A 24,212-nucleotide genomic window follows, 5' to 3' on the forward strand; every position below is an offset into this window, starting at 1 on the left:
ATACCGTGACGATGGTGGTGGTGATTTCGTCTTCACAGCCTAGAAAACCACGATTTGTTTTTGCACCGATGTATAAATATCAAATGTCATGATCATTGCATTTGATTTATGATTATGGCGGAAATAAAGACGTTAATAAAATTATCTGCTACGAAGTTAATTCTGGACGATCATTCTGTTGATAATGTAAACATAAATCACGTATTTAACCGTCCGGAATATTCTTCACGTTATATACAGGACTGAAAATTGTACATATTTTATTGTGTTTGCGTTAAAAAATCTGTATATCGTAACACGTCCTCAACCGTAATGACTAATAACATTGATCGAAAATTATTTTTTGGTACTAATTATTTGAAATTTCCTTGTCAATGCAACGAACATAGTTTTCACAACCAATTGTCTCTGTGACAAGCATGTCATACCGTATTTATTCACGCCTTGATGCCAGCTGTAATGAAGAAACAGCCATTGAAATTAAGAGCCAAAAATAAGTCTATAATCCATTAAGACTTCTGAAGTTCTGTGTTATCTACTTTGCTCTTAATTTCATGGCCTTAAATGCAGATATGAGGTCGTGGAGACGATCGGAAATAATGTCGAAAGGAGACAACCCCCATCCCCGAAAAGGTACGTAAACAAATCAGTTAGCATTGCCCGAAGAATGGTAGAAACAAGTGTTGAGTGGATACATCCAAGGCGGAAGACAGAAAGCCGAGAGTTGTAATAGATTCCTTTTCTCGTGAAGCTTGAGTGAAAACCAGTTAGAGTGGTCGAGTGCTGGCCGGGTGGCCCGACTGACTGAATTCGTGTGCTGCTCGGGCTGTTTCGGTCGATCTCACAAGCTTCGCGAAGTATAACTTAGTGGTTCATACCAGACTCTCAATAATTGGAAGGTAAAACGTGACACCACTGAATTGTCGAATATAGTACAGACGTTTCCGTTGTTTTGACTGGATGTTTTATGTGCCAGCGGGGATTAAGCATCACAAGAAATGGAATGAACTATAGATGAACGAAAGGAATCAGTCAGGATACCGGAAGGACAGTGGATGGAAATAGAAGAGACCTTGTTATATAGCAACCGTCCATAGAAGTAAGCTAATGAAGTTGTTCCACAATACGCCATGATGGAGCTTGTACCAAATTCAGTTCAAGTCAGTTTACCAGTTTCCGAGATTTAATGTACTTAAGGAGGATAGAGAGACGATGTCCTCATGCGTTAATGTAAGTTATTCATAACAAGAGACATGACGTCGATGTCAAATATTGTCGAACGTTGAAGGCTTTGAATGAATGCTTACAGAACACGTGATCAAGATCTGTCTCTTGATATGCATGGACCGACATGGTACGACGTCATAAACGTGGACAACTGTGCCGTTTTGTTGATGGGCGCTCCATACAGGAATCCACTGGAAGGAGAACGGAAGCCTGTTAACTGGGGAAGGCAAGAGTTTGCAGACTCAGGGGTTTCCAAAATGTATGATTTGGGGTTTATACAGCGGCGAGTATGAAGATTTCTGTCTTCTGGGTTGTTGCGCTGTGTAGTCTGGTCGATGTTAACCAACGTTTCGGAGGTCATACTGCCTCCGTCATCAGAGCATGAAGATTTCTGTCTTCTGGGTTGTTGCGCTGTGTAGTCTGATAAATGTTTACCAACGTTTCAGAGGTCATACTGCCTCCATCATCAGGGCGATGAAGATTTCTGTCTTCTGGGTTGTTGCGCTGTGTAGTCTGGTCGATGTTAACCAACGTTTCGGAGGTCATACTGCCTCCATCATCAGGGCGATGAAGATTTCTGTCTTCTGGGCTGTTGCGCTGTGTAGTCTGGTCGATGTTAACCAACGTTTCGGAGGTCATACTGCCTCCGTCATCAGAGCATGAAGATTTCTGTCTTCTGGGTTGTTGCGCTGTGTAGTCTGATAAATGTTTACCAACGTTTCAGAGGTCATACTGCCTCCATCATCAGGGCGATGAAGATTTCTGTCTTCTGGGTTGTTGCGCTGTGTAGTCTGGTCGATGTTTACCAACGTTTCAGAGGTCATACTGCCTCCGTCATCAGAGTATGAAGATTTCTGTCTTCTGGGTTGTTGCGCTGTGTAGTCTGATAAATGTTTACCAACGTTTCAGAGGTCATACTGCCTCCATCATCAGAGTATGAAGATTTCTGTCTTCTGGGTTGTTGCGCTGTGTAGTCTGGTCGATGTTTACCAACGTTTCAGAGGTCATACTGCCTCCGTCATCAGGGCGATTCGTCTACCAGACTACACAGCGCAACAACCCAGAAGACAGAAATCTTCGGTTTCCAAAATGTTTCAGAGACAGTTCATGGTCGTCTACTGAGGCGTGGCCCATTGAGATGCAGACAATTGATTAAGGCTTTTAATTGAACACTTGTCTTGCGCGTCGTGATTATTCTTTTTTCGGGAGGTATATGCTTAGGTGGGAAAATGCTATCACAGGGTTACACGGTATTAAGCTGTTCTTAGCATATAATTAAATGACTCATAACATTATGATAATATGTTTACGTTCTGTTTTGTTGCAGGGGAGTAAATGATCGTCTTCTGAAGAAGGTCTGTTGTGGTCGTGGAAGTGTTATGGTAATGTACGAGCCTCAATAAATGTTTATACATCTAGGCCAGTAGTGTTTATGTAACTTTACCTGGGGACGAAGTGAATGTGGCACACGAAATAGCTTGCTTAAAAGATTCACTTATTTATTATTTGCATCAACTGAACATACTAGATACTTGATACAATAATAATTGTTAATTCATTCACTATTTTATAAACCCTGTAGATATTCTGAGATTATCAAACTGTGCGTTAAACCGAGTATAAAATGGACCATAATTGACTTTCTCATATTTGCAAGTATAAATTGGATTCCAGGAATTAAATTTCAATAACGCAAATTTGTTTATTAATTATTTTATACATCTATTTACGTATTTATCCGTCCATTTTAATACAGTGTGTTTCACAACCTTGTTAATATTTACTTTAAAAAGTAACATGAGACATAGTGGTCGACATTCGCAAATGCCAAGGAAAAATATACAAAACATTGCTGTCAGTGTATATAAGGTCATTTAGGAATACAGTATTCATTGATAGAATATTTGATCATTGGACGTGGTACTTTTTTCTCTATTTTGGCCTAATCAATGAAACGTACGAAATACTATGAGCCATTTAAGGTTCTCACTTCGGTGAAGATGTCGATTATAGTCTTATACATTGTAACGTGGCGTGAAATTGTTGGCTTTCGAGAAACACACATTATTCATCTTCAGGGGTGAGACAGTATGATTTTTGAAACACTGGTGTATACAAGTCTACACGGAGTTATAAAAAACTTAGCGTTGACATTGTGGAATACTGTGTTTTATTAATTTATGAATAAATTTAGGCCTATCTATAAATTATTTATGTAATTATGCGTTTAATTTGGATTGCAATATTTTCTGTGTTACAAGTACGTGGATGTAAAAATTACAGCCAGATATGTATATGTTAGCCACCCCTGAAGAGAGCTCATTCAAAAAAATAACGATCTAGGAAATAAAAAAAAATCGAAATATATTTTTCACTTGTAAATATATTTTTCAAGATCACAAAGATTTCTTTTCTGTCGCTTGTGATACACTTTTATATCGCCGCAATCTTATTTCTATTCTGGTTTCTTAATCTTTGGTATAATTTTAAATGTATAATATATATGCCGAGTTTCAAATACACGCGCAGTTATGTATTTTATTATGTATTTATTTTTCTGTGTGTCCACTAGTTCTCTTCTGTCCTTCTTTTAACGCTGATTATGATAGGTCTGTCCCTGCGTAATTGTGGAAATAGACGGACGGACGGACTGATAATTACAAAAAATCTGCGACCAGATAATACGTTTTCACTGGTGTGATGAATTCTTATGAGGTGTTTCCAGTTGTTTTGGTTATGTGGTAGCCTCCGAGGTAGTCAGGTATCAGTGATTGGAACCACGACTTGTGGTTTAGAACTTTACTTTTCAAGTTGTGTAGCCATAAAGACCCCATTGCAAAGACGTCCGTATGTGTCTCTGTCTTCAGCGTGAAAGTTAGAAAGTTAAAAGGGACCGGAAACAAGTCACGTTCTGAAGTTAGCTGCGTTCACTGTTGTTTGAATAACTTTCTTAGTACCGTATTTACAGAATGTTCATTTTATTTCGGAACTGATTGCACCCTCTGTGTGCATTTCTCGAGATGCTTCATACATTAACTCAAAAATTCTTTGAATACTTACATTATTTTCAATTCAAAATCATGTTTTACATTATATGAGATGCCAATCAAGTGATTGAAGATGTACGCGGAGACTTTGAAACGCTTGCATGAGGCATACGCTATGGAAGGGTGATTTTGATGGAGTACACCTGATTGTATCTGACACCTTTTTAAGTCTTATGAATGCTATAATGAACCTTCAGATTATATAAAGAGTAGTAAATTTTAGTCTGTTAGGTTTGCAAGAAAAACACTTCTCAGCGGAACTTGTGTTGACGTATATTTTTGTACATCTAACTGGTTTACCATTTTCATTCGTCTTTGAACCTTCAGATATTGGTTTCTCCCTTTACCGCCTCTTTCGTTATTCTTGTCTTTTTTATCTGTTTCCTTCGATATCGTTGTTGCATCTTTATGCATTTTCATGTATGCTGGAAATAAGCCCACGCTTATCATTTTTCCGTGAGTGACCCTAAGTTATTTTCGTAATTTCTTTATTGGGAAAGTCTTCTCAGAGCCTGTTGAGTGAACTTATTGGGGTCTTGTGGTCTTTTAATCTTTACAGGCACGTTCTTGGATAGATACACCACAACCAATTTCTTCCATGTGTAGGTCCGACATAGAACTCGGACTTTGACCACCCATTGAGGTTAAAAATTCAATTCTTTATTATTTCAATTCTTTATTATTTGTGTGCTGTATCAACAGCCTGATGGCCAATTACAGATACAGCACAGAGATGAGCACACGAACACAGTAAAACATAAAAGGTGAAACAAGCAATATATAAAATACATTGAAACGGAAAATACACAAAAAATTACTAACTACATTATGATATTTGTAAAAATAACAAGAATCAATTAAGTAAATTATGCTATTATAGAATATGATTAAGTGAGACAATTTTCGTCTCGAATATGTCCAAATCCCTGCAGACAACATTAGCAGCTGATGCGCATCTAGCAGAAGGACTGTTTTTAAACAAGGGGCTAAAACTGAACATAGAAAAATCTCTCAGATTCCGAGCAGGGATGCGGAGACCGACAGCTTCCAGAAGGGAAGGACAGCATTTAAAACCACGGTAAACCTGTGCAAGGAATAGTGCATCACTGCAATGCCTTCTCTTACGCAGGGTATGGAGTTTTAAATGCTCTAACGCATCAGCGTAGCTGTAATGCACTTGGGGGAGGAAACGATAGTAGCAAAGGGCTGCAAACTTCTGCTGGATACGCTCCAGTTTGTTGGCATCAGTAGTCGTAATAGAATTCCAAACGACCGAGGCGTACTCGAGCTTGGATCTGACTAAGGTTACATATAACATATACAGGCAATCGAGAGAAGAGAACGAAAAGGTTAACGTGCGAACAAGACCCAGCAACTTAATACAATGTGAAAATATGTGGTCAACATGGTTGTGAAATCGGAGCTTGGAGTCGATAAATATTCCCAGGTCTTTAATGGTATCGGTACGTGTTATGGAGGAATGAAAAAGTTTGTAATCAAAGATCAAAGTAGTGGTTTTCCTGGAGAAGGAAATTACTGTAGTTTTACTAATATTGAGTTTCATGAAGTTAGCAGTGCACCAACCTTGTACCGAGTCAATGTCAGTTTGAAGTTGATTGCAGTCGTTGGGAGATTTAATGGCACGAAAAATTTTGATATCATCAGCGAAAAGAAGGCATTTAGAATGATTAATTACTTGGCATATGTCATCAATAAACAAGTTGAAAAGTAGAGGACCCAAAACAGATCCCTGTGGAACTCCAGAGAGGACTACAAAAGGAGACGAAAGAGTTCCAGAAACGCGAACCTGGGATTGTCTGTTGGTTAAGTAACTACGAAACCAGTGTACATAACCATCAGAGAGTCCAAAAGCACTGAGCTTGTTGAGTAATAGATTGTGAAGGACAAGATCAAATGCACTGCTAAGATCAAAATAAACAGCATCAGCTTGACCCTGGGAGCCAACTATTGGGTTAATAAAATCAAGATAAGTTACGAGATTAGTAACTGTAGATTTAGATTTAGTAAAACCATGCTGACAAGGATTTAATTTCGACTTTATGTAATGGGAGATATGATCATAAATAACAAGTTCAAATAATTTGGAAAAAGTATTAAGTATAGAAATGGGTCGGTAGTTACTAACAGTGGCAGAGTTACCTTTTTTAAAAACAGGAACTACTGCTGCCTGTTTCCATAAAATAGGGAAATAATTCTGTGCTAAACTTAGATTGAAGATGTGCTTGAGAACAGGAACAAAGATCTCCGAACAACCCTTTATAACAAAGCTAGGAATGTCATCAAGTCCGACAGATTTGGAAGGTCTCAGACGACGAATTGCTTTACAAATGTCCAATTCGGAGATAGGGGCTAAAGACAAGAAGTCGGAGGACTCCACAGGGGAAGGGGATACGCCTAAAGAGGTACTGTAGACCGACTGAAAATGCTTAGCAAATGCATCGGCAACAGAATGGGGTTCAGCCAAATGAGTTTTATAATACGTTCTCTTCTCTGTTAAGATGATTAAATCAAGGACGACGCATACATAAATAAATATAATTATACATGTAACACGCTAGGAAGAAATTAGAAGAGCATGTAATATTTTGGTTGAAAAACCTAAAAAAAAAAACAGATTTTTTTTAGAAACCTAGTTGGAAGGAGATTATTACTCACGTTCCACAAAACAAGAGAATTCTGTTACTAGCCGAGCGTCCACAAAACTTTTCAAGGAACTTACAGGCATCATACTCTGGCGCACATTACGTTCTGGATGTACGAGAATGATGTACAGCTTCGGCGAGAAGAGACAGGCAAGAGTCACGGTCGCGGATAAGCTAATCGTTACCGACATGCTCGTAATTCTCAGTGGCACGTGGTTGCCTGTTCCGAAGTAAAGCGGCACCAAGATCACACACGTCGTGTACATGGTGAACCCTGAAAGAAAAAGAAAAAAAAGGAAATCAGCTGTCAATATCATTTCAGAACCTGCAAACCCTATCAACAAATTCCTCCCACCCTTCATAGTGCAGTTTGTTTCATGTGTATATTTTTTTAGAAGTTAACGTTAGATCACGGAATAACGTAACAAAATAACAATTGAAGATTTCTGTCTTCTGGGTTATTGCGCTGTGTAGTCTGGTCGATGTTAACCAACGTTTCAGAGGTCATACTGCCTCCGTCATCAGGGCGATGAATTCATCGCCCTGATGACGGAGGCAGTATGACCTCTGAAACGTTGGTTAACATCGACCAGACTACACAGCGCAATAACCCAGAAGACAGAAATCTTCATATTCACCGCTGTGAGAACCTCAAGTCTTACAAAATAACAATTCTTTATTTTAATTTATGTACTGAATACATAGTAATAAAATAAATAAAAGAAGGCTAGGAATATACTTGACTTCCGCCTCCAATAACTTCTGAAATAATAAAAATATTCAGGTATTATCATGGTTTAGCATAAACTGATTTCGTGACGGTGCTTTTTTTACGGTGATAGGCGTTGAGGAGGATATTTGGGCCTAAGAGGGAAGACGATGGGGCGTGGAGAAAACTGCATAATGATGAGCTTCAAAATCTGTACTCCTCCCCCAATATTGTCAGGGCGATTAAGTCGAGAAGATTGAGATGGGCTGGGCATGTAGCGCGCATGGATGGGACAAGAGGTGTCGAAGCCTGAGGGGAAGAGACCCCTGGGGGAGACCTAGACGTAGATGGGAGGATAATGTCAGGCGGGATCTATGGGAGATAGGAGTTGAAGGAGACTGGATTTTGTTGGTCCGGTGGAGGGCTTTGGTTAGTTCGGTGATGAACCTTAGAGTTTCGTAAGGCATCTAGTTAGTTAGTTAGTTAGTTGGTCGTTTGTGGGTGGCGTCTGGACGTCATTCTAGAACAGGTATTCACACCATCGTAAGCCAAGGGCAGCGTTTGGCGGGAATTGGTTGTTACCTCCAAGGGTGGCAAACATTGAGCCAAGAGCTACTGAGGATCACGGCTATCTCATCAGGATGCCGACATCAGCGCAGAACAAAGTTCCTACTTACCCGAAAGGACATTAGGAACTTATCTCCGTATATCGACTCTTACAGAGAGCTGCTGTACCGGCGGCAGCCAGATTAAAATTAATTTTTTGTATTTTATTTAATGACGCGTTTTCAGTATCTCAGATTATATGGCGTCGAATTAGAGGATGGCACTTAATAATAAATTGGAATGGAAGTGGTCGTGGCTTAATCTAAGATAGTATATCGACCTATGCCTGGATACCGAACGTCGTGGTCGACAATCCTTGGTATTCGGGACGTCCCGATGCATTGGGAAATTCAAAAGGGGGCGAACGTTGTAGTAATTTTGGTGTGCTAAATGTCTTGCAAAAATTCACCGATTGTGGGCAGGTTGTCGGTTGCTGAACTCACTTTCGAGCGATTGGAAACTCTAAAAAAATCCTGTGCTCTCCGGTGACTGGAATCGATGTTTTTGGATTTAGGATCGAATTTCGCTTAATAGACTTATCGGACTCACTGCATGAGAAAATATAACGGGAGTAATTGTGTGGGTAATAATCGCGTTGGTATTAAGTACGATTTGACGTTTTCACGGTGGTAATTCCGAAGTTGGCTGTCGTCACCCTTATAATGGAGGCAGCAAGGACCTTTTAAACGTCGGTAAACTTTTACCAAACTACACCCTGCAACGACCCAGAAGACAGCCATCTTCACAATGATATTATTAAAGTATTATTTATTATTTCAAATGCCTGTCGTTAAGGATGGTTTAAAACAAAGTGTGAAATATCCCCCGGTTTGGGTATGTTCAAAGTGTGTGGGGCTGCTTAAAAGGATACAGTTGTCAGCCTGGTTCTTGGCGTCTTTTATGTACAAGACGAATTTTTATAGGCGAATCTCCCCTTGAAAGCAGGGATTCCTAGTGGTCCAGCTCTGTATTAGTATAGCCAATGTGTAATTTGTAATTACAATGCGTCGTATATGTTCGTATTCCCGCTCTCTCGTCTGTCTATCACATTTCTTGTCGTCTGTGATTATTTTTATTCCTTGTTACGTTTGTATCAAAACGATTACCAGAGTCTGGCGTAACGCCACGTCCTTGTTAACATTCATTTGTATTCGACAGGTCCGGGTTATAATCTCACCCCGGAAAGAGGCTATCCAGACGCAGGATTGTCGTGGTCTTTTCCAGTCGCTTCATAAAATGTCTGTATGATAATGTACCTCGAGTTAGATGCCGATTGTAGTCTTTAGTTTTTACAAAAATAGCTGTAATTACGACGTAGAAGGTGGGGGTCAGATGGTCATGTTTGACGCACGGGGAAGATGAGATATCTAAGGGTAATTTTAAAGTGAACTGGGTGCCCGGTGGTTGGTTCTTGCGATCACGGTAATGAGTTTTTTGGGCTGCTTACCTCCCGGACCGCAGCCAACTGAGCCCCCTTTTTCATTCGTCTGTGGCCATGAAGTCCTCGACCCTTACGAAAATGCACCTTTTCCCTGTCCAAAGATCTGATGTATCCGTAAATTAGGCTACGTTTTGTCGTAAAGACAAGTATTTCGGTGCGGGGGGGACGTGAGGTGTTTCGGCCAAGGAGGCACGAGCTTAATAATTAAACCCCCTTAATCCCACGCTTCTAAAAAAAATATTTAGTCGAATTATTAGCAATTTCAGGCCACGCGTTCTAGTTTGCCTTCCCATTAGATCCTCTATCTGTTCTTAGTAATTCCTTGTCAAGTTTTCAAACAAAAATTCTATATTCTCCGCATTTTGACACCTTCGGGGACACGTGTCCAAATATTTTCCTGGATTTTAAATTCCTTGCCCGGAAAGTCCAGTACCGTTCCTTTAATTACAGTTGGTCTTCTCATGAGTTGTGGACGTGTACGTTCGTGCCGTATATTTTGAGGAACGTGCTGCCTCGATCGTCAGTGTTGTTACTCAGAAACGACGCTACAGACCCACACGGTGTCGTCGGAGATCATCATCGTCTCTGCCGCCCTGAGAAAAATGTCTGCTCTATTTCGCTGGCATTCTTCCCTGATGTGTATGCAGCCCGCACGACGCCCGTGTATAAGAGTTTGCGTGCGTGTGGTATGGGCAGGTACGAGTGGCGGCCATGTTGGACGGTGGGCGCGGCAATGCGAGTGTATCGACCAGTGGATGCAGCTCACAGCTGATCCTCGACCAATCGCTGATTCGGACGCTCGTTCACCAATGCTGAATGAGTAATTACGGCGAGTATCAACCCAATACGGGTCTTAGTAGGGGGCTGTGGAGTCTGCAGAATCGCGTACCCCACCGAGGCAGGTTCCATCGTCGGCACTGGGAGTCGAAACCCGTTTTAGTTTTATTAACTGAATTGAAGGACGGCGTATGAATTGCATCTTGGGAGAAGGAAGGAGTTTCTCTCTCCTGGGAATGCAGACGGACATACGGTCGTGTTTTGTAAGGGGGAGGGGGTGGTTTTTAAGGTTTGAACGCAAGCTTCCCCTCTCCTGCCAAAATATCTGGGAGTACACGCAGAAAGATTCTTCTGAACGTCGCAGCAGGGTTTTTTTTTTGGGGGGGGGGGGGGTTTGTGGTTTTTATCAGAATACTTGGTTGAATGAGATTGTGTCCGGTTCGTTGTAGTTTGCAGACGAACTCCTCCACACCTGCTCAGTTAGGACATAAATTGCGCTGTTTTTATTGGACCCAAAGATTTGATTTAACATCAGCCCTAAAATGAGACACACGAATCCAGTACGTACCCTCCAGCCATATTTTCGTAGGGGTAATATTATCTTTCTGTCATCCCTTATCATCTCCGCGTTCTACGAGACTTTCCCCCAATCTAATTCTCCTTTCAGTTCGCTTCTTCACAGCCCAATTACGCGATCTGTTCTTTTTTAGGCTACTAATAACCACGTACGTCATCTCGCGAGGAGATATATTCCTCCGATGTTCTCCAGACAGAGTTTGAACGCGAATATTGTAGAGGGCGTAGGCAGAATCTGGTCTCGTCCCATCAGATTCTGTCTGAAATTCACAATTTCCGTTGTTTCGTGTGCTCGCTGAGTTCAGTGTCCACCGAAAAAGTCGTGTTTTAGAGGCCGTTGCGGCCAATGGGCTCTTAGTATGAGTGCACGGCTTCAAGACTTCTGACGGGTGTAGGACTCGCGCCGAGAGAGAAGGGTAAATTACTAACCTGGATAATATTTTAATCTGTGGAAGGATCACGCAGCTGATGATGGCGAAGCTGCGAGATGTTAAATTTTTAATCGTATTCTGGGTTACGATGCCACGTGGCCTTGTATTTAGACGCTACCTTCAAGGCTGTACGGCGTCATGACGCAGACAAGTCACTATTCTTCATTTGCGACTGTTACGAACAGCTGATACAAATTATTAAGGTTTATTGGCGTGATTTGGCAAAACTAAAATCAACTCTCACGGTTAGACACTCCTGTGCGATATAAGAACGCGGTCTTGGCTCTCTCTTTAACATTACCATGTTTTTTCCTCTCTCTCCAGGCAAATGTCGTAGCGGTTAGAAGGCTGGCCTTGTAATCCTGGGGGTCTCGGGTTCGATTCCCGGCGGTGCCCGAATTTATAACTTGTGTTGGGCAAGGCCGTGGTCTAGGCAACACGGAGTTTTCCTCCGGGGGCTTCCCCGGTTTCTCCGTGGCATCCCATTCACACACAGAAGAAGGCAATGGCAAACCACTTCTGGATCATCTGCCAAGAACGTATATGAACAGGTCCCAGTCCGAGAAAAGGATGGAAGGATCATGTTCATATGGACCTGTCGTCAGACAGAACACTAAATAAATAAATAAAAAAAAATATTTTTTTTACTTAAGGGACAATGCCGTTTTGAATGCTGCCTGTGGCAACACTGATACTATTTTAACGTCAGTCTCATTCCAGGTTCGTATATTACACAAATATTGTTACAAATAAGCAAGCAAAGCAATGTAATATGATGAAACGTCATTACAAATTCAACAGCTCTGTGGAGTTGGAACGTAACTACAATAACACCATTTAACATTAACAAAGAGGGAAGTGTTAAATGGTGGTTGGCTGTCTGTAACCGGATTGAAGATAATTCTCATGCAACTATTCAGGGCCACTTGTTTGTATCTCACCGATGCTGTGTTTCAATATTCCCTCCTTTTATTCCAAAAAATAATTCTCTTAGTTTCCCATTTCAGGCTAACGTACGTTCATGTTTTTAATTATGAACCTCCTGCAATTTTGTTCTTTCCTAATTTCTTTCTCCTACCAATAAAGAACAACCTTAATGAACCACGATTTATCCAGCTCGCCTAATTATTATTAATTCACAACCCTGATGATGCAAGCACGTCCAAGACGTACACACTTTTAGACCAGACTACACGGCAAAACTACTCCGAAGACAGCCATCTTCAATTGAAACTTCTGCCGTTGAAATTTTAAGGTGCCTAGCGCTAGACTACGATATAAAATGTAGTTAAAACAAACTTACACAGTGACAAAGTTTAAATATCTGGGAAAGACAATACCGAATAAAATTGCAATCACATGTCTAATCCGTAAAAGAAGTATAATTTTACCTGATGCTTTATACGGGTGTGAACCACAGTGTGTCTCATTGAGGGTGTGGCAGAATTCTTGGGAGAATATTTGCACCTCAGAAGGATGAAGATTCAGGAGAATGAGAAAACCTCATGAACAACTTCATTAATTGTACTATGACATAATTAAAAAAGCGAGATTGGCGGGGCATGTAGCATGCATGGAGGAGATTAGAAATTCGAATAATATTCAGGTTGGAAACTTTAAGGGGAAGAGACTGCTGCAAATATATAAACGTAGATAGAAGGATAATATTAAAAAGTATTATAGAAAAAAAATAGGGATGGAGAGTATGAACCTTTGGCTGGCTGTTGTGAAAATGGTAATTAATATTTTGGTTCCACTAAAGGAGGTAAATGTTTTGGCCTGTAGACTTCTCAATTAAGATTCTGATCCATGGAGCGATTGAGTTGGTTTAGTTAGACGTCCTACATTCAAAACACTGCATGAAATTGTGTAAGTACATACAAATGGCAGGGAGAATGTCTTCATGATCTTCCTATAATAACCATGAACATTAATTCACAGAGATCGAAGGCGTATTGACTGCAACTTGGTCTGATATCGAGGGTACGTAATTGAAAAGTTCTCATCTGTTCTGAATTCATCAGTAAACTGCTGGGTCTCAGGTTGTGAAGACGAGCTGGCTGGTCAGGCCTGTCGCATTGTTAATAGACTGTGACAAATGAATATGGTCCAGTACTAGTGGAATGATGAATGACAGGTGGAGAATTTGGATAATTGTTCGCTAAAAATGTTCGCCTTCGTCTGTATCCACCCTTTACAGAGTATTATTATTTTATTTTTATTAAATTTTGATTGTTTAAATGCACTCCTTGCAGATATCTGAATCTTATATTAGAAAAAATCATTAATGTATCGATAATGTTTCTGTCGATTTCGTGCTGTCGGTTTTATATAACAGGAAACTGCTGTCTTATTTCATTTAACTCAAAACTATTTAACGTCCTGTCAGAAACTTCTCATCCTTAGTAAGTGACGTTGAATCGATGAAAAATTATTAGTTTTCCTTGGTTCAGTTATCGGGAAAAGTCAGCTGTGAAATATTTCAGAACATTTTAAGTTCGGCGGCTGGCTAACAATTCTTCCTGCGAGACGTCGTTATACTTACGCACTATTGCGTTTTACTTTTCCCGCCTATACGCGTTGATAGAATCATTAATGTTGGCATTGACGACAACGATACCAGCAGGGAGAAAAACGTGATGGATTTCAATTCCAGCCTCACTTTCATAAAGCACGATCGGAATTAAAAATTCCCTGGTGAACAGGGTACAGGGATGGCTAACATTTTTACACTGGCGCCCGGAGCCAAAGGCAGACAAATCAACACATCTGTTTCATTATCGCCCTACGAAAGATACGTTTTGAGACTCACAGTAAATTTTCGTTCTACCTTAGTACATAATTAAACTTGAGGTCACGTTTAAATACACGGGGCGATAAGAATAACATATAAAATTTTAGTAAGAAAACACGAAGGTTTGTAACTACTCGAGTGAAGTTTACGTACTTGCAGGATAATATTAGAAAAACATCTTAAATGAACAGTGTACGAGGGAATGAACTGTATTCATCTGACCCATGATAGGGAGTTGGAGCCTTTAGGTTCCAAGGAAGGTAAGGGTCTTTTTGACTATCTGACCGACTATCAGCTTGAAAAAATGGACTGTCCTTCACACACTCAGTAGGTAAGGTTATAACTTTATTCAAGTCCAAGGAATTAACTTTGTAATTTTGGTTTGATAATATTAAATTAAAAATTTATTCCGATGATATTGTTTTGTTTCAAAATGACGTAATTCTGTCCAACAGAATAAAACTTGACTCAAACCAAGCATACACTGTTCAACGAGTCCCTGTTTATCGCAGAGTGGCCATATTGTTTTACATTTAAAAAAAAACGGTGCATAATCTTTCAACCCCTTTATCATGAGAAATTTTAAGATGCCACTGTATTAAGTTACTACTGGTCTCATATCAGAAATTCCCATGCTCGTGATGTTGATTACAAAAATCTAAAAAAATATGACTATTGGGATGATGATGATACCAAGTTTCGTGAAAATCCGTGAACTTGTTTATATTAATGAAATTGCGTCTAGTAGTTCTATGTGGATATATGCCTACATTAAAGAAACATAGAAAACAATATTATACACCAAATAATTATTTTCTACTGCAGTACAGGAAACACAAATAGAATCTTCAGTCCAATGCACGGGGACGGAATTCGCTAAAACGTTGTTAAAATAATAAGAGCTAGAAGGGTAAAAAACCCAGTACGAATACAGAATGTGCAGTGTTGCGTCGTGTTTGTTATGCCGGAGGAGAGTAAAAATAATTGGCCGCCCTGACTCTATATATGAATATGAAAATAAATCCTCTTGTCAAAATGCAGGTGCTCAGGGAGTTTAGTTTTCCAGTAAAATACACTGTGCTACGAAATGAAACAGAAGAATGATAATCGAATACCCTTTGGAGATTCAAATTTACAAACAAGTAAATTTGTTTATTTGAGAAAGAAACACCAATAATAGAAAAGGTGGTAGTTTCTCAGACTGCCAACAATCCACACATTACACGGAATCTGAAATGTCGTTTCCACTTTCATAAAAGCTGACAGTTGATTCTTGTTCTAAGCTAGACAAATCCAGTCCACGTCCTCACATCCAGTTCATTTAAGATACACATTTTATATATTATTTGGTGTATTTATTGAGAAACAAATACGAATTAAATCGATATTCACAGAAGACTTGTTATCACATCTTCAGATTCTGTGACATACGGCTTCAATTGTCGGACTTAACTACATTTACCCTGACATGTTCATTTTTAATTCATCCTGAGTCCCTCTAAGAAAATTATAATACTATGTTTTTAAAAAGACCACAGCAGCTTTCTACATGTCCTTCGAAACCCATCATTCATGATGATCATACTTCTGGATGATCTATAATGTACACATTTTAAGTTAGTTGTCTGAAGAATGTGGCAAGCAAGAAACTTTGTTGTACTGTCTTTTTTCTACAGAATGACAAGTGAACGATTACAAGTTCTTAATGGAGTACCAGGTTCATAAATTAAGCTTCACAACTCATACGAAAAGACACAGCATGAACTTCTAAAACTCTACAATAAAGTTATTACTACAAATCAAAAATTACAGGTGTAAAAATCAGAAAACATTGATGTAAATTTCTTGTGCATCTCTAAATCATAACAGAGTACCACCCATCAATTTCGGAACAAACACTAATGAATACGTTTATTGTAAGAAATATGAATCTAATTAGCTAGTTTACAGAATGGAGACGGCAGGACATCTTTTAGTGAATCCGGTATTAAATAAAAACATTACGATTTCTGACCTTATTTTTCTATAAAGGAACTACTTTTAATGAAGGAATTAAATTATTATCAACAGCGGAGTTTCTGAGAGTCTAATTTCTTCCCCGAGTTGAATATTTGAGAACTGTATTGGAAAAATCAATTAAACAGTAAAGAAACAAAAGAGAAAAAACTTTAGTAGAAGCATTCAGTTCCTGGATTAGAAACCTTAAATAAACAAGTCTACACAGCGTAAGAAACGTTTTTTATTTTCTTAATATTTACTGATGGAGAAATCGTCAATGCATAAAATATAAAAAGGTCTCGTAATTCGTCTTTCCCAAAAGCAACGCTTTCCTGGAAGACTTCCGTTACGTAAAGACAAGTAAAAAGAAAATTAAGCAGACGAAATGAATAAGTGACTCCATGCTAGTACGGATAAAGACCCTTAAAAACACAAAACAAGTATTTCTGGGAAAAGAATACTTTGTACCAAGGACATAAATTGATGTAATGGGGTTAAGAAGACCTACGAATTAATAGTTATAAAATTGAGTTATGCATCTTTTGTGAATAATTTCCACTAGTATTGATTCCGACTATGAAATATATAAGCAAAGTTTCACATTCACGCATGTTTATATTATTTTATAGCACAAAACTATCTCGCATTCAATTTCTAGCTATATTCATATTCTAACAACTTTCCACCTGCTTAGCGTCAATTATTAATTAATTATCGATATTTTATGATATTTTATATTATACAAAAATAATACATTAACAGAAGTTCTTTCATTAGCACGCTAGCAGTGCACTAACATTTCTCATCTCAGAATTTCGCACGACTACCACGGTTGTATTACGTACGGTAGTAAATAGAAATATATAACGTTGTTACAGGGGGACAGACATAAGACATACAGGCATGATGATTTCAAATATTTACTTGTAAAACGATGAATGCATACTAGAAGAACTGATATCCCACCAAAATCAAGGCAAAATAATGCGAAACAGATCTATCAAAAATATTTATTCTAAATGAATTTTGACATAAATATGAAATATTAAAACACTTCTCTCGTATAAGGGTATGCAATGCCACTCAAATATTTGTATAAGCATTACGACCCAGTATTAATGAGAAGTTTCAAGTAAGTGGTTATATAAATGATTACTTTTTCTTAAAGACTCTTTTCGTAGTTTTCATACAAAATTAGTATATGTCGAGTTAAATTCACGTTTCTATAGAAATTGAAACATAATGAGGATTCACGGAAAGGTACAATTAAAGACAGTGCTGTATATCTGTGTATCTGAATGTCTACTCGATGAGGTCGGCAGAATTACTTAAAACTACGTGAGCTTCATCTCTATACATACAGGGCGTTTAATTTAAAACGCAACTCTAACTACACCAGTTTCTATATAAGATTTAGTGGCCTCAATATAAAGAGACAACTTGTTTATCTAATTTTTTGTCAGGAAGAACTTAAAGAAAGCCTTTACACCAGATGCTGTCCACCACCTTCTGGAAGACGAGCGTCTTAGTGTGTTCAGCGCAACTTCCCGAAGTGTTTCTGGGTTAATGGTGGCAACAGATTGTGCAATATTGGTTCAATTCCACCAAGCTTCGTGGTTTATTCTTTACTTTAGAAATTCCAACAGAAATAAGTGTGGCTGGGATATTTCTGGTAATAGCGATTGCCAAAGGCTATTATATTTATAAAGTCAGGCATTACTCTTACCGTCTCTTCAAACACACATATTATAAAACTATTTACTTAACCAATCAAATATATTTTTATATTCCACCATGTCCGTGTGTCTGCCCTCTTTAAAACGGAATAACCAAATAATGGATATCGCCAAATTTGGTACGAATATCGCGCTAATACAGACGCCGCCGTCTTCAATCTCTTCCTATTTTCCTTAAAACTAACCTAGCAGTTCTGAAAGACAGCAGCGAAACGTAACCAAGTAAGAAAATAAAGCTTAGCTTTAGACTTTCGAAGTACATATAATTTTTGTTAGGAACTCATTAAAGGGTTTTAAAATAATATAAAAATCCCGATAAATTTGTATGTTATTTTTTATGTTAAAATTTACAAACATGGCGACGATGCGAAACCAGGAGATTATATGGGGCAAATTTAACGCAATCTGAACCTCTTGTTCCCTTGGCCATAAACACGGAATGATATGACGACAGCGGGGACAGAAAATAAATGTTTAGTTTGTTTACTTGATTCTGCGTTAGTATTTTAATTCCTTGTAGGACCATTCTTCATCATCTCTACCCTCCACGTCTGGACAAAAGACAGTGATAAAACATCGCGTACTCACCGACGAACCACGGGTTTCGGTGATTACTCTCCACGGTGAGGTTCAGGAAGTATTCCTCAAACCCTCGGACGGGGTTGGCTTGAGGCTGCACAGACAGGGTTCCTTCCACCTCTGCCTCGTTTCCGTCGGAAACGAGACTGCGCGCACTCCAGCCGTCTGAACCGATCCACGAGAAGCTTCCCGTTGCATTGTTGAGTTGCACAGCTCGCATGACGCCGGTGATACGATTATTAATAAAACGGGACGAATACAGAACGGATTTTAGCCTGGAAGAACAGAGGAGAAAACCGAGAAAAATCCTCTATAAGAATATTCGGCCTCCTGACCGAGATCTGTAAATGAATACGAAGCAGGTTTGATTATAAAGTTCTCGGTCGAAATATTCGGTCAAAAATTTCAGGAAGAATTGCAGATATTTCATATCCAATTCGATCTCAAAGAAACAAGGTGCTAAAGTGTGAACATAATTCAAGTGGACGAGGGTGACGTGCGGGCGTGCAATATCTAAGGCGTTTGGCCATCGCCTCTCATCCGACACTATATAGTCTAGACACCAAGAGCGTCGTTAAGTAATCTATAAAGAATAAAATGCACAGATCGGAAGTCTTACAAAGTTAACGAAAGCCCTCCCAACCCATTATTTTATTTGCTCTGAAAGGATATGGAATCATCCCATTACAAGTTGATGCTCACGTTACTGCATATAGTATCACAACGTATCATGTGGCGATAACGGAAGCTACTAAGTTTCAAAAGTTCTGTAAACCATCTTTTTTAAATCGCCGAATATAATCCTCTTGTGGGATTCAACCAGGACTCAAAGAGGTTTCATCTTTCTGATGGCTAATGATGTACAGACAGGATGGATGGATGTTCCGTGCACACAAGGGAACAATCAAGTCAGTTCAATCCTAATTCTTTTGTAAAAGCTTCTCAGTGTTACGCGGCGAGATTAAATCATTCTTTTATGTTCAAAGAACATGACGTAGCAAGAAGTTACTGGAAATAGTCACAGTTTAACATACGACAAACGCTTCAGTTTCTATGTCGAGTAATCATGACGCAATTTAATTGCAAACTTAATTTTTGTCAATTTGCTGAGTTAGCGTGGATACCCTGAAGAAAGGCACGTTCTTGTTAAGGGTACAAATCTTGAAGTGACAACCCGTCCGCCAACTTATAGTTCGTCAGGTTGGTACTCTTGGAATGAGAAACTTAATTTACGAGCACATTTCACAATATTAACCGATCGGACACGGTCGTGGAAGGAATCGAGGAGCAATGCTGATCTTTGCGAAAGGACGACAGACGTTACAGATCCCGGTCGAATTTTCGGGAGACGGACAGCAAGCAACACATGGATGTTAGTCCTCTGGATTGTAACATATAACAAATGTTGGATTTACACAGAAGTCCCGCAAAATATGCTCCTATGCAAAGTACAATACCATAGCTAAGACAAAATAATTCAAGGGCATTTTCATAGCGAAACCAGTGAAACTCGAGGAATTAAAACCAACAAAATAATAAGTTTACATAACGTTTGGAGCCGTTCTGTAGTTTAGCTAATCGAATTCCAGCAGCAGTCTACAAAAAAAAAACCTATTAAACGAAACCTGAAAAGTCTATGTTCAGTTGGTCACAGTCTTTACACGGTCGTTTAAACTCGCATTAACTAACTCGACTACATCCCGACTTACAAACACAAAGTTCTCTCGCAGATACAAAAGAGAACGAGGTTTTAATCTCCTTGGAAGTTGGAAGGCTTAGACTTTAAAGTACACGAAAAGAACTTTTTGATAAACAAAAACAATAACAGAAAAAAAAATCAAATTCTTAATAGTAATATCAACAACAATAATAAAAACAACATTCAATTGTTTTAAAAGACTACGATCAACCGGAAATGTGGCTCACAGGGAAGTTGTTGATATCAAAGGTGTTAGACCTCAGAAACATCACTTGTAGTGTCAGCCAAATATTGTTTGGATTGTCAAATCGAAAACAATACGAAAGGTAAACAGCACAAGTGTGGCTGATGAAAAATGCGTACATTCTCTGATCGGGGTCCTGAAAGGAAAAATACCGCACTGAGTACCTAGGCGTACCTCGAAATTTAATATTAAAATTGATCGTAAGCAAATATGGCTGGCGATAAGAATCAACTGCGGGTTTGTATGAACACGGCAATAAATATTCTGTTTCTGTAAAGGGCGGGGAATTTCTTGTCTAGGTGAACATGCTACTGGCTTCCCAGGATAAATTGTGTTCCATGGAATTACTGCTGTTAACATGTTAATTAAACACGTTATTAATTACGGGTTTGTTCAACAGCGAAATGCCCAACTTCTGAATCACGTATATTGTGAAAACTAAAAGATTATGAAACGCTAAATTGAATCAAAAATTCTTTGTTTATACTTCGGAAATCAGTACACATGATAGAGACATGTTCATGAACACGTCGGGATTTTAGAAACTCGGAAAGAAGTCTATTGGCAGTGAGCAAGTATATTTAACGCGGAAGGCTCCTTTTATATTTAGAAATTACATGAATTCTGGGATACAAATATGATACAATGACATTCCATACTGATATCCTGTTACTGATAACGAAGGTTCAAGACAGACAATGTCACTGGACTTAATTATAGACCACGTCAGTCCAGACACCTAACATCCCTGCAGAGTAAACATGACAGTCGTCTTGAATATTTCTTCATATAATCTCATAGAAGGTTATAGAATCTTCAGAGGGTGACGAAGTCTGTGTAAGCACCTCTGAAACGCCGGTCAACTTCTACAAGACTATACAACGCAATATTCCGCAAGGATACCAGCTCTGTACTTGTAAACGTGAATACCACATTTCAGTACAGTAAGGCAAAGTATCCAGAAGGTGATGGACTAATCTCGAAGACGGATGAAGTGTCGTGATTTCAGTAGGTCCTATGGACACACGCAACTAAAATAATGTTGTTTGTAGTTCCGGGGTTTGGCATCATGTATACTCGTCGGTATATGTCGGCGTTAAAGGGCAACATACTGTCTCCATCTTCAGGGCTGAAGACAGCACGTTTATTCAAAACATTAGTATCTGCTGATACATCTACACGACGCAAAACCCAAAAGATTAATTTCATCATCCTCACCGCCCCGAAAAACATAATATCTCCAACTAAAATAATGATTTCCCTGCTTCTGAACCTGAGGAAAATGACGTAACGTAGGTAACATGCGAAACACATCAATAGACATCCAATCACAGCTTGTTATGAAAATTTTTATGCAACATTTGAGTCCAACTAACCCAATGCGTAAGTATTTTACCGTGAGTTTTCAGAGTTACAAAGAATAATATCTGGGAGGGTTCCTGTAACAGGACAATTTTATATCTACTCGAAAAATGAAATTCTCACGGTAGGGGTTGTTTTAAGAATAAAACTACGTAGAAAGAGTGGGGGTGAGTGAACAGGTATTGAAAATCTATGCTTAAACAAAGTAGTTTTTTCGCTTCGAGCACTGATAATGGCGTGTGCGCCATTGTTTTTATACACCTACGAGAATTGGTTCGAAAGGTGGGGTGGGGGGTTGATAATCAGAAAGGAACTTGGGAATTTCGCTCTAGCACGGCAAATTGGCTCCGAGGATATATAATCCATCCCAAACTTCTGAAAATAACTGAAAATATTCTGAAGAAATTGTGCATAAGTACAAACCACACAAAATGATGTGTGAAATTAATTCATTTCAACAACTCTTCTTCAAATAATTCAATCTACACTGCGAAGTAGTATGCTAACTACAAATTAATAACAATAACATGTAATATTATCCATTTCCTGCATTGTTTCCACCTATTCAGATGTCGACTAACTTAAATTTACCAGATACGACCATCAAGTCTCAAGCCTTCGCCATATTTATTTATTTCAAATTCTTAGGCAAATAATGCCACGTGACTAACTTCAACCGTTAATCCCTCAAGGATACCAACCCTAAGCACGACGTTCGGCCCTATGAATGCGGGATTCCTGAACTAACCTTATACGTAAAAAGCAAGACATGATTTTGTGCATCAGTATTATCCAATAACAACGCTTATCACCCCACTCAAGTGATTGGACAACTCAAGAAATGTAACATATGTATATATAATAACATAATATAAATATTTGCATGTCTAAATAAGTGAATAAGAAAATTACTTATGACTTGATTATTTGAGAAGTATCCACATGTGCGAGTCGTGAACAATATCTCAGGTTTAAATAAAATTAAATATTAATATATGATATGGATTCGCGTACTAAAAAGTGTCAACATCCAGTGAAGTGTTACTAAATTTGGTTTTGTAAAGAATTTACCTTCATGCTCTGTTAAAAAAAATCATAATCTTTTTATTTCTATTATAAGATTTAACTTGTTTTTTTGCCACTGATGATGACCTCTTGAGGTCGAAACGCTTTCGGCATTAGTGTCCTTCATAGTGTAAACGTGCATATTTGATATTAAAATTAAATGTTAATATAGTACTATATGGATTCGCGTACTAAAACGTGTCAGAATTCAAAACTCTGTGAAACTAAACTAGTTATAAATGAGTCTTTAAAATATGTAGGGCTACTAAAATTCCTCGTTGACAACTCAGAAAAACTTGTTTAAAACTTATATTGAGCTGCCAGACTGTTTTTTTTATAGCGAGCTAGATCAGAAATGCCGCTGATTACGTCTGCCTTCTGTTATACACTGACGTGCCTCATAAACTCGTCTGAGACGAAAGAGTTAAGTGTTCAGGTCTCGCTGAAAGAGTGGCAGGTAATGCAAACGGAGAAAACTTACAAGGAAGAGTGTTAAGAAAGGACCATAATGAAATCTGTCGAAAAAGTGAAAAGCGAACTTCAACTCAAGTGGCTTTGTTAGCGGCAGGCTCTTCTGAGTGACGTATTAAGTTCATTCACAACTTAATCTCGCTCTACAGAATGCCAGAAATCGACATGACCTTCGACGTTTCTGAGTTAAGATATTATGCAGGAGTATGTATGTTTCTGCGGAGTAAACCGTTACCTTGGCAACGTCATAGGCTACCTTCCATTCAGCGTACAGAAATGTCAGAAACGTTAATTTTTCAAACATTATTCTGTGTTAAAATTATTCAACAAACCAGATTTCAGTTTCTCATAGTAAAGACTACGGGAATGACTGCTTTCTTAGATGTTGCCCTGTGTAGTCTTGCTTGCTGCTTCCATCATCATGGAATGTATTAAAATAATATCCGCATATAAACCTTTTAGTAAAACACTGCAACACCAAATATCATGAAAATCAGTTGAAAGATTTTTGAGGCGTTATAGGCAGACAAGTCGACAGCCAGGCACGCATGATCAATACAAAAAGATGAAGTTTTTTGTAACTTTTAATTAAGAATGCTTCTAAAGTCAATAATTACCTACTTTTATGCAAATTTTTTAATGCGCAGTTTGGGAATCACATTGCACGAAAATCGCATATGCAAGCGAGTGCGACAATCCTCCAAAGGCCGTGATTTCAAAAGTGTCTGACGCTATAAGTCGAAGACCCTGACTTAAAAATTTACATTTCTGGTTATATTTCGAGACT

At 38.7% G+C, this 24,212-nt stretch overlaps 2 protein-coding genes across 2 annotated transcripts in view; one reads left to right on the forward strand and one right to left on the reverse strand.

The window, feature by feature from the left end:
* LOC147871614 (TBC1 domain family member 4-like) overlaps positions 1 to 24,212 on the forward strand; it is a 259,104-nt gene that overhangs the window by 171,300 nt on the left and 63,592 nt on the right. Inside the window, exon 7 of the mRNA XM_087360629.1 lies at positions 2,555 to 2,582. Coding sequence (XP_087216755.1) covers positions 2,555 to 2,566 — 12 coding nt within the window. The 3' untranslated portion in view covers positions 2,567 to 2,582. The remainder of the gene's footprint in view (positions 1 to 2,554; positions 2,583 to 24,212) is intronic.
* The window catches only part of LOC147871619 (metabotropic glutamate receptor-like), a 48,467-nt gene continuing 30,437 nt past the window's right edge, over positions 6,183 to 24,212 (reverse strand). The window contains exon 5 of the mRNA XM_087360500.1: positions 6,183 to 7,211. Within this exon, the coding sequence (XP_087216626.1) occupies positions 6,943 to 7,211 (269 nt within the window). The 3' untranslated portion in view covers positions 6,183 to 6,942. The remainder of the gene's footprint in view (positions 7,212 to 24,212) is intronic.

The sequence above is a fragment of the Zootermopsis nevadensis genome, unplaced genomic scaffold, assembly GCF_977971745.1.
Source record: "Zootermopsis nevadensis isolate Lab colony 2312 unplaced genomic scaffold, Znev_1.0 Znev_ptg000045l, whole genome shotgun sequence".
Taxonomy (NCBI): Eukaryota; Metazoa; Arthropoda; class Insecta; order Blattodea; family Termopsidae; genus Zootermopsis; species Zootermopsis nevadensis.